Below are 17263 nucleotides of genomic sequence, written 5' to 3'. Positions count from 1 at the left end.
TTTGGATGCACTCTTCCCATGCGTAATGTGTGTTTTTGTGGGAAAGTATATGGCAAGGTTCATGAATATAATATTTTGTAACTACCATTCTCACTTTGAGCTGATTTTATCCATTGGCCAACTTTTGTAGGTATATACAATAACATACCTTTAAGTCTGTGAGAGTATTTGTCCTCTGCGGGACTCAAACCATGAGTACAGTTTGAAGAGATAGAATGGGTGGCTCACTTGTGTGTGTGTGTGTGCGCGCACGCGCACGCATATGTATTATAAACAAATCATTTTCCCTTATAATGTTACTTTTGGCATCCCTGAAATTTTCTTGGTCTGCATTCTGACTATTAAGTAAGGCATGTATGTTAGATAAAGGTTATGTTTGTTCTTTATATTTATATTCTCCACCAAAACAAAACAAATTATTGTTATAAACGATGCCTTTATCTAACCCCTTGGAATCAAATCATTTCATCTCTGCCTTTTGAAACCTCTGTCTTTCTTCAGAGTTCTGTTCAAGTACCACCTCCTATAAGAGGCCACATAGGATTACAAAGAAACCAATTATATTGAAATATAGTTATCAAAATATTAGACAGAAACAAGTTCACAGATCTCAGATTAAGAACCCTTGCTCAACCATTCCCAAATAAATAAATAATCAAAGGATATGAATAGACAGTTTTTAAAAGAAGAAATTGAGGCCATTAACAACAAAATGCTGCAAATTATTAATAACTAAAAAATTAAAGCAACTTTGAAGTTTTTACTTTATATGTGTCAGACTAGCAAAGGTGACAGAAGAGGAAAATAATAAGTGTTGGAGGGAGTGGTAGAAAATAAATATATTGATACAGTTGGCAGAGCTGTGAATTGGTCCCACCATTCTGGAAAGCAATTTGGAACTATGCCCCTGAAAGTTTGCCTTTGACAAAGCTGTACTACTACCAAACCTATATGCCAAAGAAATAAAAAGCAGGGGCGGGGGGGGAAGGACCTCTATGTATAAAAATATAACAGGTTTTTTTCATAGTAACCAAAAATTGGAAACTAAAAAGATATCCTCCTATTGGAGATTGGCTAAACAAACTGTGGCATATAATATTGTGTTATAAATGATGAAACTAGGAGGATTAGGAGAATAGTTTATACAAGGTTAACATTACAGAAAAAATGACATGATTCAGAGGAAGACATGGTTGAGGGCGCTAGGACCTCCAAAATGTCAGGGTACAGGGCAGCATCACCTGGAACGAATTCATGCACTCAAACCGCCTTCCCGTCAAGCGGCAAAGTTTATTGTGAAGCTTATGAAAGCACAAGGGAACTTAGAACTTAATGGGGGTGATGCTGATGCTTATGAGGAAAAGGGACAGGGAAAGCAATGCCAAGTGTGTTACTTAGGTGATTGGGGGGTGGGAGGGATTAGGGAGTGGTCAGTATTCAAGGGAATAGCAAGAAGTCAAGGTGCTGGGAAAACTAGAGAGTCAATAGAGATGAAGGGACAAGCCGGAAGGGTTGCCAGAGACAGAGTCTTTGGACAGGTGCCCTGCATGTCAGCTCCGTGTGTGCCTACAAGGAGAGAATTTTCTCACAGGGGCCTACTGAGATTAGGGGTCTTTGCCTTTGGGGTCCAGGTCCCACCACCCTGTCAGAAAAGAAACTCTGAAAGACTTAAAAACTCTTATAATGCAATGATAAACCGTTAGGTGTCCAAAAATCTGAAGATGAAATATACCACTCATAAACTTGGAAGTACAGGAAAAAAAATGTAGGAATTTGCTACACTCTGCAGCTATGTATCCAGGGCTTCCTTTTTTGGTTTATTGGGTTTGGAGGTTTGGGGTTTTTGTTTTGGTTTGTTTGTTTTGCATGTGGGGTTTATCCAGGGAGACAAGGGTGATGGGAAGGACAAATTAATTTTTTTTAAAAAGGATGTATTATGATACACCACTCTGCCACCAGTATAATATATTGCTCTGTAGTGGTGTTTGTCAAAATTAAAACTCAGGAACTGAACTACATTGCCAAAGAAAAATGATGAAAATACAACGCATCATCTTGCTACTTTAAAAAAAAAGTATTTCTCAGCATTGCCTTAATGGGATTAGGACTGTTATTGGAATGAATGGCGAATATTTATTGAAAAATCTGTTAGGTACCCATAAAGTAGACAGTATTTGCATTCTTAAATCATTGCATTGCTAAGACCTATGTGGCACGTGTGTGTGTGTGTGTGTGTAAAACCTTTGCTCTAATTAGCTCTTTCTCTCCTCCCTACTAGTTTTGTACTTATTGTGCGTGTATATTTTTTTTAGAGTAATTCTGTGGTTGCTTCTTACTTCATCAGCATTCTTTTTTATTTGGGCTGATTTTAACAGTTTTTCTTCTTTTAGGAAAGCTAGGTTGTACAGTTCATACAGCACTGGACTTGGAGTTGAGAAGGTCTGAATTCAAATCCTGCCTCAGACAACTAAAAGCTATGTGACTGGGCAGGTCACTCTCAGCTTCAGTTTATTTGTCTGTAAAACGGGTAACAATAGCACTTACCTACCATGGTTATTATGAGGATAAAATGAGAGAATTTACTTTGTTGTTGTTCAGTCATATCCAACTCTTTGTGACCCCATTTGCGTTTTTTTGGTAAAGATACTGGAATGGTTTGCCATTTCCGTCTCCTGCTCATTTTATGGATGAAGAACTGAGGCAAACAGGGTTAAGTGACACAGCTAGTAAGTGTCTGAGGCCAGATTTGAATTGAGGAAGATGAGTCTTCTGATACCGAGCTTATTGCTCCATGTACCGTGCTACCTATAAATATAAATGCTGGCTGTTTTCTTTAGTGTTTCTTTTTGTTGTAGACAATAAACTAGCTTTCATCAACCTTCCTTTCCTGTTCTTTCCATCTTCTGGCTCTTCCTGAGACCTCTGGCTCCTTGTGGATGACACAGCCTTCCTGACCTCCCTTTCCGGTGCTGGCTGCACTTAGGCTCATTCTTAAAGTAAAGCTCCAACCATGTCACCCTCCTATTCACTAGACTCCAGTGATTCCCTATCACCTCCCAGATCAAATATAAAATTCTGTTTGGTGTCCAAGGCCCTTCATAACTTAGCCCCACTCTTCACCTTTTCAGCTTTTTTATACTTTATATGTCCCCTAACCGCTCCCCCTTTCTCTCCCCCCATGTATTATTTGATCCAGTGACACTGACCTCCCTGCTGTTTTATGAATAAGATGTTCTATCTCCTTACTCTGGGCATTTGCACTGGTTGTGCCTCATGCCTGAATTGCTCTTCTCATCTCTACTTTCTGGCTTCGTGCATGTCCCAGTTATATTCCCACCTCCTACAAGAAGGCTTTTCCAGTCCCTTTTAGTTCTAGTGCACTCCTTCTGTTGGTTATTTCCTGTTTGTCTTTTACATACTTTGTATATATTTGTTTATTGTCTCCCCCGTTAGATTTTGAACTTATTGAGGATAGAGGATTGTCTTTTGCCTTTCTTTATATCCCCAGTGCTTAGCATTGTGTCTGGCACATAGTAAGTGCTTAATAAATGTTTATTGACCGACTGACTTGGAGATATCCCTAAAGTCACCACCTTAAAAAAAAAATCTTTATTGATAAGATTTGGTTTTTTATATGGTATTTTCAGGTAATACTACCCACCCAATAGGCCCAGCCTTGTTACAAAGAAATACAGTTAAACAAAACAACTGTTATACTAATGACTTAAGACAGTTTATGGAGCATTCTGCACCCATAATCTTGTGCCTCTCTCCTAAGAGGAAGAGGAGGCATTACCTCTTCTCTTCTCCAAAGATGAGATGGTTCATTACTATTACTCAGCCTTTAGCTTTATTTTAGTGTTTTTTAATTTGTTTTTTTGCCATTTTATATAATATTTTCCTGGTTCTGATTTCTCAGTTTCTTAATTTTTTATTGGATGGTAATATTCCATTATATTCATCCTTCCTAGTTTTACATGTGTTTACAAACAAGAAATGTTTTTATTGGGTATTTTATAAACCTTAAAACTCTGTGTGAATGTTAGCTGTTATTATTACCTGTCCTTTAAATTCTAGCTCTAATTCTCTGTGTTTTCTTGTTTGCCTTGTCCTTCCTTTGAGCTGTCTTAGCATTTTGTGTTACCTCTCTCTAAGTACTTTCCTACTCCTGTTTGTGTGTGTTTATGTGTGTATACTTGACCGCAAACTTCTTGAGGTCAGGAATCATGCCCCAGTTACATTTGTATTCACTCAGTGAATAATACAGAAGTTCAGCAAATCTTATAAAATTGGCAGCGTTTTTTACTCTGTAGTGCTATGTACCTCCTTTATAAATATTTAACAGTAATGTTCTTAGATTAAATGACAAGTTACTTATTCACCTGATTAATTTCAAAATATTACCAGTCATCGTAGTTGGTACTTCTGAAAAAAAAATCGTTTTGGTGAAGAAATAGATAATTGATGTAACTGTTGATTGAATTGGCAAATATACCACATAAAGACACTTTTCTTGTGAAAGATCCATTTTTCAAAAAAATTTTATTTTAAATCATTTTGCTCATAAACTTAAAAATTGCATCCTTTGTACTTCTGATCCATAATCTCTTTGAATGTGCATAGTTTGTTATGGTATAACTGAAGCAGACACTCATCATGTGGAATTCACCTTCATTTTATCCTTAAAAAAATGAATGTTTTGGAAATATAAAACTGGTACTTATTTTAAAAAAGCAGCTATGACTTTAATTAGAGTCAGAATTTAAAGTAGAAATGCATTAAATTTCATGTTCTTGATATCGAAGTATACATATAATGTCTCACCTCTTTATAATCTCTTTTGTCCTAGAAGATTTAATTCCAAAGAGAAATCTATAAAAATTAGGGTGTTATGGGATAGGACAGAACATAGGATTATAGAATTATAGCTGTAAGGGATTTTAGGGGTCATCTCATCCAGCCTACTTATTTTACAGATGAAGAAGCTGAAGCCCAGATTGCTCAAGTGATATGCGCAAAGTCACCCAGAGAGAGTAGTACTGGAGCTACAGATTAGGGCTACTCACTCACTGGGGCAGTTTGAATGAAGGCAATTTCTGTGAATTTTAAGAATTTTTAAATGTCAGATATAAGCAAGCATTATATGTAATGGGGATAAGCTAGAAGCATTTCCGGTAAGATCAAGGGTGAAACAAGGATGCCAGTTATCACCACTGCTATTTAATACTGTACTAGAAATGTTAGCTTCATGAATAAGAAAAGAAAAAGAAATTGAAGGGATTAGAATAGATAATAAACAAATAAAGCTATCACTCTTTGCAGATGATACTTGGAGAATGCTAGAGAATTGACTGAAAAACTACTTGAAATAATTAAAACTTTAGCAAAGCTGCAGGATATAAAATAAACCTACATAAATCATTAACATTTCTTTATATTACTAACAAAGCCCAACAGCAAGAGATAGAGAAAGATATTCCATTAAAGTAACGGTAGACAATATAAAATATCTGGGAATCTACCTGCCAAGATAAACCCAGGAACTATATGAACACAATTACAAAACACTTTTCACACAAATAAAGTGAGATCTAAATAATTGGAAAAACATCAGTTGCTCATTTGGAGGGCAAGCTAATAAAAATGAGAATTCTGCCTAAATTAATTTACTTATTTAGTGCCATGCCAATCAAACTACAAAAAAATTATTTTATAGAGCTAGAAAAAATAATAACAAAATTCATCTAGAAGAACAAAAGGTCCAGAACAGCAAGGGAATTAAGGAAAAGAAATGCAAGGAAAGGTAGCCTAGCCATACCAGATCTAAAATTAATTTATCTAAAAGCAGCAGTCATCAAAACTACTTGCTACTAGCTAAGAAATAGAGTGGTGAATCAGTGGAATAAATTAGGTACACACACATAGTAGTCAGTGACTATAATAATATATTTTTTGATAAACCCAAAGACTCTGGGATAAGAACTCACTATTGGACAAAAACTGCTGGGAAAACTGGAAAATAGCATGGCAGCAACTAGGCATAGACCAACATCTTACACCATATACCAAGATAAAGTAAAAATGGGAACATGATTTAGAAAGGGTGATACTATAAGCAAGCTAGGAGAGCGAGGAATAGTTTACCTGTCATGTCTATGGAAAATGGAAGAATTTATGACCAAACAAGAGATAGAGAACATTATGAAATGCAAAATGGATAATTTTAATTACATTAAGTTAAAAAGTTTCTGTACAAACAAATTCAGTGCAACCAAGATTAGAAGGGAAGCAGAAAGCTGGGAAACAATTTTTACCACCAGTATCTCTGACAAAGACCTCATGTCCAAAATATATAGAGAACTGAATCAAATTTATAAGAGTACAAGTCATTTCCCAATTGATAAATGGCCAAAGGATAATGAAGAGGCAGTTTTCAGAGAAAGAAATTAAAACTATCTATAGTCATATGAAAAAATGCTCTAAATCATTATTGATTAGAGAAATACAAATTAAAACAACTCTGAGGCACTACATCATACCTATCAGATTGGCTAACATGACAAAACAGGAAAATGATAAATGCTAGAGAAGATGTGGGAACACCAACGCATTGTTGGTGGAGTTGTGAACTGATCCAACCAACCATTCTGAAGAGCAATTTGAAACTATGGCCAAAGGGCTATAAAGCTGTGCATACCCTTTGATCTAGCAGTAACACTTCTAGATCTGTATCCCAAAGAGATCATAAAAATGGGAAAATTATAGCAGCTCTTTTTGTGGTGGTCAAGAATTGGAAATTGAGGGGATATCCATCAATTGGGAAATGACTGAACGAGATGTGGTACATGAATGTAGTGGAATAGTATTGTTCCATAAGAAATGATGAACAGGCAGACTTCAGAAAAACCTGGAAACATTTGCATGAACTGATGCTGAGTGAGGGGAGAAGAACCAGGAAAACATTTTACATAGTAGTAGCAACATTGTATGATGACGAACTTTGATAGACTTAGCTCTACTCAGCAGTGCAATGATCTAAGACAATTCCAAAAGACTCGTGATGGAAAATGCTATCCACCTCCAGAGAAAGATCTGTGGAGTCTGAATGCAGATCAAAGCATGCTATTTTTCCTTTTTTTTTTCTTTCTTGTGGTTTTTCCCTTTGGTTCTAATTTTCTTCACAACATGACTAATATGGAAATATGTTTAACATGATTGTACATGTATGGCCTGTATCACACTGTCTTAGGGAGGGGGGAGAAAAAACTCAAATTTTATAAAAGTGAATGTTGAAAACTAAAAATAAAAAATGCTCTTAGGTGTGTGTCTCTGTGTCTGTGTATACACACACTAATTTTTCCTTCTTGTTTCAGTTCCTTCATTTGGCAGTAAAGGTTTTTCTAAATGAATAATTATATGGTAGATCAGCATCCATGTTAGTGAAAGAAAAGGGAGAAAACCCATCTAAGACTTGTGTCCAAAATGAGATTTATTAAAGGCTGCTATTTCTAGTTGCTGGAGATGGGAGAAGTGCAGTGGTGAAATCATCGAAGTCTGTATCCACTTTGGATGGAGCAGCAGCTCTCAGTGTGTTGGGAAAGTTCCTTTGCTTTGGGTGGGGCTTGTGGGTAGGATCCAGGGTAGCTATAGTGGGGAAGATAGGTCTTATCCGTTACCTTTATTTCCCAATGTACATTTTGGCATTTTTGAACACTGTAACTGATAGTTTCCTTCTGATTAATTTTCTATAATGAATCGAATTTTTCTTCTTAGGAGATTTTGTTACTGAATTCTTTAAAATTTGCCGTCGAAAGGAATCAACAGATGAAATTCTTGGAAGATCCACATTTGAAGAAGAAGGGAGAGGTAACTAATTTCAAATTAGTCAAATTCAAGCTTCTATTTTTTTTTCATTAAGAAATTTTGATACCTTAGCATCTCATTTTCATCTCATTTTTTCCATCTCATTTATTTTCTAATATGTTTGGAAAAGTAACTTTCAGTGGAATGAAAGCAACCAGTTTCGACAGGATTGTTGTACTAGAAGATAAAGGAAATGCCACCAATCTGTAATATACCCAAATTCTAGCAAAGCCTTTTTTAATGTCTTCTATAGTCGTCACTTGAACAAGTTGGGAGATAGAGATTGAATAGTATCATAATTGGGTAATTCAGAACTAGTTCAAATCCAAAGAGGTGAATAATGAATCAATTTCAGTATCAGGCATTCTCCTCTCTAACTGGGGAGTGGCTGAATAAGTTATAGTATATGAACTTGACCCTACCATGGTATCAGAACTGTGCTCTTCAAGGTTATCAATAATCTTTGAGCTGCAAAACCTTCTCTGTCTTCCTCCTTCATCTCTAGAGCTTTCGAAACTGTCAACCACCACCTCCTCACTTGGTTTCTACAACATTGCTCAGCCTTGGTAGTTGTATTTATCTGACGATTCCCTATCAGTCTCCTCTGCTGGTTAATCATCTGTCTCCTGCCTCCTACACATGACTATCTCTTAAGACTCTGACTGGGCCTCTTTGCTTTATATATTTCCTTCCTTGGTGCTCTCACCAACTCCTGTGAGCTCCTGTATCATCTCTGTGCAAATGGCTCCCAGTGTTTAATTTGTTTACGTGTTTCTGTCTTCCTTGAAGTCAAGGATTATTGGTTTTGTCTTTTGCTCCCAGCTCCTTACAGAATGCCATGTACGTTGTAAGTACTTAATAAATGTGCATCGATTTGAATTGGTAACATGTCTAGTGCAAAGTTAGAGAGCTCAGATTGTCACTCTGTTCTTTCTAAGAGTTTTATCAAAGGATCAAAACAGATGCCAGGCATAAAACAAGTGCTAAAGTAGGGGAAGGCTGGTTAATGCATTGAATGACAGAATTGAGATCCAAAAAGTTCTTGACTAGCTAGAACAATGAGCCAGATTTAATAAAAAGGAAATTTATAGGAATAGATGTAAAATTGTATGTTTAGGTTCACAAAATTCACAATACGAATTCAGGATGGTAGGGGTCGTAACTAGATGGTTCATGTGAAAATGCTGGACTGTGAAAACTTGGTACGTGTCACTGGTGTGACATGGCAGCCAAAAAAGCTAATGCTATTTTGGGTACCTAATCATAGTATATTGTCATGAACTAAGGGAGGTCAGAAGTCTTGTGTTCTGTTCTAGGCACTATATTTTTGGCAAGACATTAACAAAATGAACATGTCCTAAAAAGGGTAATCAGGAATGTGAGAAAAATTGCAATCATGTCATACAGTGATTAGTTGAAAGGACTAGGCCTAAAGAAGAAAAAAACCTGCTCTGCAAATATTTGAAAGCTTGTATTGTGGAAGAAGAATTAGACTTGTTCTGCTTGGGCCCTGCAGGACAGAACTAGGATTATTTAGGGAAGTTCTAGGAAGCCGCATTGAAATTTAATGTAAGGAAATTCCTAAGAAATAGAACTCTCCAAAATTGGAATGGGTTACCTCAGAATGTTTTGAGTTCTCCACACCTACGGATGTTTAAGTAATTAGGATGACCAGAGATCAAGAGTATTTTAAAGAAGATTCTTGCTTCAGGTAGGGGTTGAACTAGATGACCTCCAAGGTTCCTCAAACTTTTAATATTCTATGTCTCAGCTTTTTCTCTCTTAAATTTATGCCCTAAAGCCAAGAAGCTTAGTTTGGGGGACCGTAAGAATACTTAATGATGTCTTCACATAAAAAGTTTAGGATACTTTAAAAATGAGAGTATTACGAATTTAGGATTCGTTGGATTCCTTATAGCCTGAATTAAGGAAAATTTTGTGAGACCGTTGTCCAGGATGCTTACACAGAAAGCTTAAGCAATTGATTTAGAGTATTCTAACTTTTGAAGGATGACTTAAAGTACTTTTTATAACCACATACTTTAACCCTTTCAACCTACCCTGGTACACATTAAAATTTGCGCTAATTTGTTATTGTTATTTTAGAAACTGTTGATATAACTCATGCATTGTCAAAGCTGACAGAACCAGCACCAGTCCCAATCCACAAGTTATCAGTTACAAATATGGTACACAGTGCGAAGATGAAGATTCGAAAGCACAGGGGTGTGGAAGAGTCACCGTTGAATAATGATGTCCTCAATGCTATTCTCTTGGTAAGTATGTGATAGTCTTTTATTATTATTGTTGTTGTTATGCTAGCATATAAATGCTAGTAACTTCTTGCGTAGTACTTATATAGTACTTTATGGGACTTATATAGTATTTATGTTATAGTACTATGTAAAACTTGCATTTGACACTTGAGGATGATCTGAGAAAACCATCAAAAGGACTTATGCCCAAGCAATAGACAAGTAGGACCTAAGAGCTTCTCTGGCTTTTAGGGAGAATTATTCCTTGTCTTTGCTCCTGGTGGCTCCTTAGCCCTTTGTTTTTGAGAGAGGAGAATGGAACTTTCACAGCAGAGTCCAGCTCATCCATCATGTGCACCTGGTTAGTGCTTAGCTTTGTTTCTTAGTGCTTTGTTTCTGAGTACCAGCATTGTAAAAATCTAGTCAGGTCAGCCAATCACATAGTTAATATTCTTTTAAAATAATGTTCTCTTACAAGATAGAAATTTAAGTGGAAAGATTTTAGGTCTGCTTCCTATTCAGCTAACAAACAGATCTAAGGGGACATCCTTACTCCTGAAAAAACACCTGATTTTCAGATGTTTCATATGCCAATGAAGTAATAGATATCATTTATATATTTAGGGTAGCTAGGTTGCACAGTGGATAGAGTACTGGACCTGGAATCAGGAAAACCTGAGTTCAGATTTATCCTCAGATGCTTACTAGATCACTTAACCTCTGTCTACCTCAGTTTCCTTATCTGTAAAATGGGAATGATAAAAATACCTTCTTTCTAGGGTTGTTGTAAAGATCAAATGAGATAATATTTCAAAAGTGCTATGCAAACCTTAAATCACTATATAAATATGAGTAGTTGTTATGCTGTCAGAGAAGAAATACATTTCTGTAAGAGTAGTTGTAGAAAAACAGTTTTCTAATGTAATTGGAACCCTCTAACATTTTAACTTTTAATTCAGGAAAAGTCAAACAGCAGAAATCAGCTTATGTGAGTAAAAACTTAGAGAAATGAAAAATGAAATATCAAAAATTTAATCTAAAAGCAGCTTGTTTTCTTCCTTCCTTTAAGTTCCTATTCCCTGATGCTGCTTCTGATAAACCTTTAGATGGATTTACTTCAACAGGCAACAACAATCCTTCATCAGATAATGAAGAATATGTAAGTTAATTTGGGGGCTTATTAAAAATGCAATAAACCTAAATAGACTGAATTATAAATTAATCATTCTTGCAACTTAAATTTCTACATATGCAGGCTGTGTGATTCTGGGACAAGCCATTTAGCTTCTACGTACCTAAGTTTCTTTATAAAATGAAGAGGTGAGGGTGGGCTTCAGGGTCCCTTCTAGCTCAAAATCTTTTGTCTTATGATCCAATGAAAATTCCAGAAGAGGCCCTGTATCCTAAATTTCTAAAAGAATTTTTGTATTTTAAAATTGTCTTCTAGTTACTATACAATTCCATCTTGTGCTTTAGTTGAAATAAGAGTCCTTTATTACGTAGAATTGGCATGGATATATTTTATAGGTGGAGAGAATTCTACCATCGACCAAAAAATGGCATCTAATACTTGCTTAAGGCTCAATTTTTTTCTTATTTTAGAGTTTTTGAAAGTAAATATTTCTCCATAATTATCTTTATTCTTAGATGCTAAAAAGTAAATTGAAACTTATTAATGAAATTAGAGATGAAACATTCAGTTCTTAATAGCTAGGCCTTACCTCTCTCAGGGACATATCAGGTGTGTGTTTGTATATACTGAAGTTTATATCTGTATCTCAAATACAAGTAAACTAGGTCATTGTGTGTTAGCTGTCTTGTAAATGCTAGTTTGGTCAGTGTTTTAATCTATGAACATTTGGTTCATGGTTAGTATACTTTGTATATGCTTTTAAGAAATTTTTTGTTTTCATTTTTACATTTAGAATCTTTACAATCAGTTCAAATCTGCACCTTCTGACAGTTTGACATACAAACTGGCTTTATGTCTTTGTATGATCAATTTCTACCACGGAGGGGTAAAAGGTGTGGCACATCTCTGGCAAGAATTTGTCCTTGAAATGCGTTTCAGATGGGAAAACAACTTTCTGATTCCAGGGTAAATACATCTGTTCCAAAATCTATATATCTAATGCTCATTTTTTTGTTAAAGTTCAGTCCTGCATTGTCAATTACCTGCATGGTAGCTGTACTTGGAGGTGTCATTGACTGGCATTTGAACTTAACATTATCCAGAACAACTGATTATCTTCCCCAAAACCCAATCCTTCCTTTAGATATGCCTGTTTCTGTTGCTTGCACAAATGCCTCTCTGTACTGGACCCTGTCTTACTCTGGGTTTTTTGCTGCTCTTTGTCTAGAGATCTAGCAAGGAAAGCTAATCCCCAAATCTGTTAGGGTAAGGGCAGATAACACTGTGATCTAGTCACTTGTTAAGAATGTTAGTTGTGAGCTGGTGTTTTAGGGTCCCTGGTAACCCCGAGACCTATGTGGGTGGTAAAAGGTGGTAGAGACCGTTTTTTCCCATTGCTGATGATTAAGAATCAACCATATGCTTGTAGTGATTCATTCTAGGAGGGTATATTGTGGAATGACTTTCCATTACTGTTGGGTTTGGTAACTGAGCTCAGGAATTTCACTTGAGTTCCCAAACCTTGGGATGGTTCTTGTTTGAACTTGTTTGTACTGAAGCTTTGTGTTTGCTTAAGTGGTGTGGAGATAGGGATGTAGCAAGAATTGGAAATGTGACTCCTCCTGAGGTTTCAACTTCTACTACTTAATGGAGTCAAACTAAGGCCTGTTAAAGACCTTAGCTTAAAAAAGCCAAGATCTCCCACCGCATCCAGGGCCATATCCAGTCTTTCTGATCTATATCTTGGCATTGACCCAGATGGCTCCGGAGGAGAGAGCGAGGCTGGTGACTTTGCACGACCCTTCTTCACTTAAATCCAATTCATTTGCATGATATGGCATCATCTCCGTGATGTCACGGTTCTCCTCTTCCAGAAGAAAGAACAAACAACAACAAATTCATGTAGTCCTCTTGTTACCTAAAGTGTTTTTGTTTTTTTTCCTAAATATGACTAAAAATTTATGGTACCATGAAAAATGCATAATTCAATAATAGTTTTAGTAAAATTATAAATATATTCTTTTATCTTTGCTGTCTTTCCTTAGATTAGCTAATGGAGTCCCAGACCTCAGATGTTGTTTGCTGCATCAAAAACTTCAGGTAAATATCTTCTAACCAGTGTGTTAATTAGTGATTTTATTGAAGAACATATTCTGATAAAAAATGTCATTGTATTGCTTATTGCTTCATGCTCCCTGTCAACCTTGACATTGTTTTCAGAATATGTGGAAGGGGTAGAAAGAAAAATGATTTGGAAGCTGAGACCTATACAGGCATATATTTTTTAAACAAAATGTAAATGTTGTTTCCACTTTCTCTAGATGTTAAATTGTTGTATTGAAAGGAAGAGAGCCCGAGATGGAGGAAAAAAGTCCGCTCTTTCTGATTATGCTTGTAGTACTTCTGCAGGGGATTCTGGGAAAGCAGGAGACACCTCTGGGCAGGATCATCTAAAAGATACAGATAAGGAAAAGGGAGAGGTGGGAAAATCTTGGGATTCCTGGAGTGACAGTGAAGAAGAATATTTTGAATGCTTAAGTGATACAGAGGAACTGAAGGGTAATGGGCAAGAGAGTGGAAAGAAAGGAGGGGCCAAAGAATTGTCAAGTTTAAAGCCAGAAGGACGCCTACATCCACATGGAAAACTTACATTGCTGCACACAGGTGAACCTCTCTACATTCCAGTAACACAGGTAAGCAATAGAACAGTCATTTTTTACTTTCTTTTTTGCCTGGTTATCTATTTCACTACATATAGTAGGAAGCCATGGCTGTATTAGGTACAAGTTTGGAAAAGTCTATGTCCAAGCATTTAAGACACCTGAAAATGTAAACACAAAATGCTAAGAATTCTTTTTTAGTAATATGTGCAAACTCAAAAAAGGAAAATAAATTTAAAACATATTTCTGAAAGGACCAACCCAGATTTGGAACAAGAGAGAAATTACTAGAATATTGCTAAAGATTAAGGTATCAGGTAAAAGGTGATGGGGAGGGAAAAAGAATTCCAAATTTGAAATCCAGAATGATTGGACCACTTCACAGCTCTGTCAACACATATATGGAGGTATCTTTCCTTCCATAGCTCCTTCTAACATTGACTCTTCCCACTATCTTTCACCTTAGTCAAGTTACATATAGAATGATTTGAATCTTCAAAGTTGTTTTCAATATGCTTTTATTTTGCTATTAGTGATTTGGAACATATTTTCATTTGGTCATTTATCCTTTTCAAGCCTTCTTTTGAAAACTTCATATTGACCACTTATTGGAGAATGGTTCTTGGTGTTAAGTATTTGCATTAGTTCTTTGTGTAGTTTGATATCAGATTTTTACTGGTAATGATCGATGCAAATATTTTTCCACACTGTACTGTTTCTCTTATGTTTTCATCGATCTTATTTGTGCAAAAGCTCCGTAATTTTATGTAATTAAAATTTCTATTTTGAAATAACACCTCTATTAAAAAAAATCCTCTATTTCTTACTTGGTTAAACATTGATCTACCCACCCTGCTCCAGCTATAAATGTGAAAGGTACTTGATCCTATCCTATTCTGAGTTCTTTGTGGTGAGTCCTTTTATAGCTAATTTAGGTTATATATCCATTTTGATTTTATTGTGGAATATGGTATAAAATTTTGGCCTAATGCTAGTTTCTTCCAAACTTCATTCCGTTATTTCTCTTAATCCTTGACAAAAAGGGAGTCCTTCCCCTAGTAATAGATATTTTATGTTTATGAAACATTTGTTACTGTTTTGTTACTTTTTCTTGCTTATCCATTGATCAGCTTTGTTTTTGAATCAGTACTAAAGTTTTGATGACTATTGCTTTATAATATAATATATCTGGTAATTCCCCTTAAACTACGCTTTTTCTTCTTATCATCCATGAAATTCGCCCACCCTTTACCCCCTCTTTTTTTAATAGTTTAGTGCAGGAATTTAAATACCCGTTATCTGGTTAGAATTTAAGATTTTTGCCACAGAGCCAGGATGGAATTTCCAGTCTTTTGGTAAAGCCTTCAGATAAGGGGCTCCCCTTGTTAGTAAGTCTCTGAGCTGTTCAAGCAGGATTCGCAAAGTGGCTGCCATTTGTACCTCCTTCTCTTTTGCACCTTCCTGACCAGGGTTGGCTGAATTTTTCACTGAGAAGTTTAGCAAATGGAGAGGTTTTATCTGTGCCACCCACCTTGTCATCTCTGTCAGGACAGAAGAAATGGAAAGCAGCTCCTCTTCACAAAGAGGTGGGGCACCCAGGCACATGACTGCCCCACGACTGTGCCTTGATTGTGGGGCTGAGACCCTTGAGTGATCAGGTTGAAAGGTTGAGTGAAACTGCCTTTTTTGAACCTTAGTTGGAGAAACAGGAAGGCAGGTTTTACAGCCCTCTTGGGTCCTACTTGTGTTTTATCTTTATGTCATCATATCACATACCTGAGTGTCAAGCTTTATGTTTAATACTGATTTTTAGCTAAGGCCCAGTGTAAGAATGCTAACATTTACATGGAAATTGTGCAATAGAGGTTCTTTAGGTGCCGATGTGGGGTCAGGGAAAGTAGAGACAAGAGATTTAGCAAAGTCAGCAAGCATTTAGTAAGCACTTAACTTTTCACACCCTTCTTAACTCCCTACAGTCTGGCTTCTAACATCATTCACCTCTCTCCAAAGTACCAGTGATCTCTTAATGGACAAATCCATTGGCCTTTTCTCAATCCTCTTCCTCCTTGACCTCTTGGCAGCCTCTGACACTACTGATCACCCTCTTTTCCTTGATACTTTCTTCTTTATAGGTTTTCAGCACACTAGTGTTCTAGCCTTGTTCTCCTTCTATCTGTCAGATCACTCCTCAGTTTCCTTTAATGGAGTTTTAGTCCATGTCATTCAGAGGAAGGCAAAAAACAGTCCCTGCTCTAAAGGAGTTAATAGTCTAATGGGTAACAACAACAAAAAAAATTATGTACAAACAAGATATATACAGGATTAATTGGAGATCATTACAAGGGAAGACACTAATGGGGAATTGGGAAAAGGCTTCTTGAAGAAGGTGGGATTTGATCTGAGACTTGAAGAAAGAAGGGAAGCCAAGAGTCAAGAGATGAAAAGGTAAAGAATTCCAATTAGGGGACAGCCATTGAAAATGCAAAGAGTCAATCAAGAGAGGGAGTGTCTTGTGTAAGGAACAGTCAAGGAGGCGCAGGGATGGGGTGTGGAGTAAGATGTAAGAAGACTGGAAAGGTAGGAGCGGGCTAGATCATAAAGGCCTTTTTTTTAATTAAGATTTTTTTTTTTTTTTAGTTTACAACACTCAGTTCCACATGATCCTGAGTTCAAGATTTTTTTCTCCCCCCCCCCCCCAAGATGGCATGGAATCCGATGTATCTTCTATATATAATTTCACATTGAACTTATTTACACAATAGTCAAGTTGTTAAGAAGAATTATTACCAATGGAGTGAATCATGAGAAAGAAGAAACAAAACCAAAAAAAAAAAACAAAGGGGAAAAAAAAAGGAGAGCAAACAGTTTGCCTCAATCTGCATTCAGTCTCCATAGTTCTTTCTCTGGATGTAGATATCTCTCTCCCTCATGAGCCCTTTGGAGTTGTCTTTGAACCTTGTATTGCTGAGAAGAGCTAAGTCTATCAAAGTTAGTCATCACAGAATCCGTATATCTGTGGTTATGTATAATGTTTTCCTGATTCTGCTCTGCTCACTCAGCATTATATTGTGTAGGTTTTTCCAGGTTATTATGAAGTCCGTATCTTCCCCATTTCTTACAGCACAAAATGGATATGGTGAGTGATGACAGCTGGGTTGTGAGCCTGGGTGAAACAGCAAGCACCCTGGCATACCCAGGATGGCCTGCTAGCACAGGTTCTTTGATGTTTTCTTAAAGGAAAGGCAACTTTAAGGGGTCAGCAGTCTTACTTCAGTTACATTCACTAGTTCATGGGAAAGGTCAGCAATCTGAACATAGAGAAAATACAAGCATAGAAATTAGCACAAAGATCA

The 17263-nt window shown here is 36.5% G+C and overlaps 1 protein-coding gene across 1 annotated transcript in view; it reads left to right on the top strand.

Moving 5' to 3' along the window:
- Positions 1-17263, top strand: part of RAB3GAP1 (RAB3 GTPase activating protein catalytic subunit 1) — a 102408-nt gene that overhangs the window by 67769 nt on the left and 17376 nt on the right. Inside the window, exons 12-17 of the mRNA XM_036744727.1 lie at positions 7774-7866; positions 9970-10139; positions 11188-11277; positions 12044-12216; positions 13296-13350; positions 13572-13943. Coding sequence (XP_036600622.1) covers positions 7774-7866; positions 9970-10139; positions 11188-11277; positions 12044-12216; positions 13296-13350; positions 13572-13943 — 953 coding nt within the window. The remainder of the gene's footprint in view (positions 1-7773; positions 7867-9969; positions 10140-11187; positions 11278-12043; positions 12217-13295; positions 13351-13571; positions 13944-17263) is intronic.

This window comes from Trichosurus vulpecula, chromosome 2, assembly GCF_011100635.1.
Source record: "Trichosurus vulpecula isolate mTriVul1 chromosome 2, mTriVul1.pri, whole genome shotgun sequence".
Classification (NCBI taxonomy): domain Eukaryota; kingdom Metazoa; phylum Chordata; class Mammalia; order Diprotodontia; family Phalangeridae; genus Trichosurus; species Trichosurus vulpecula.
This window is presented reverse-complemented; position numbering and strand designations above follow the sequence as displayed.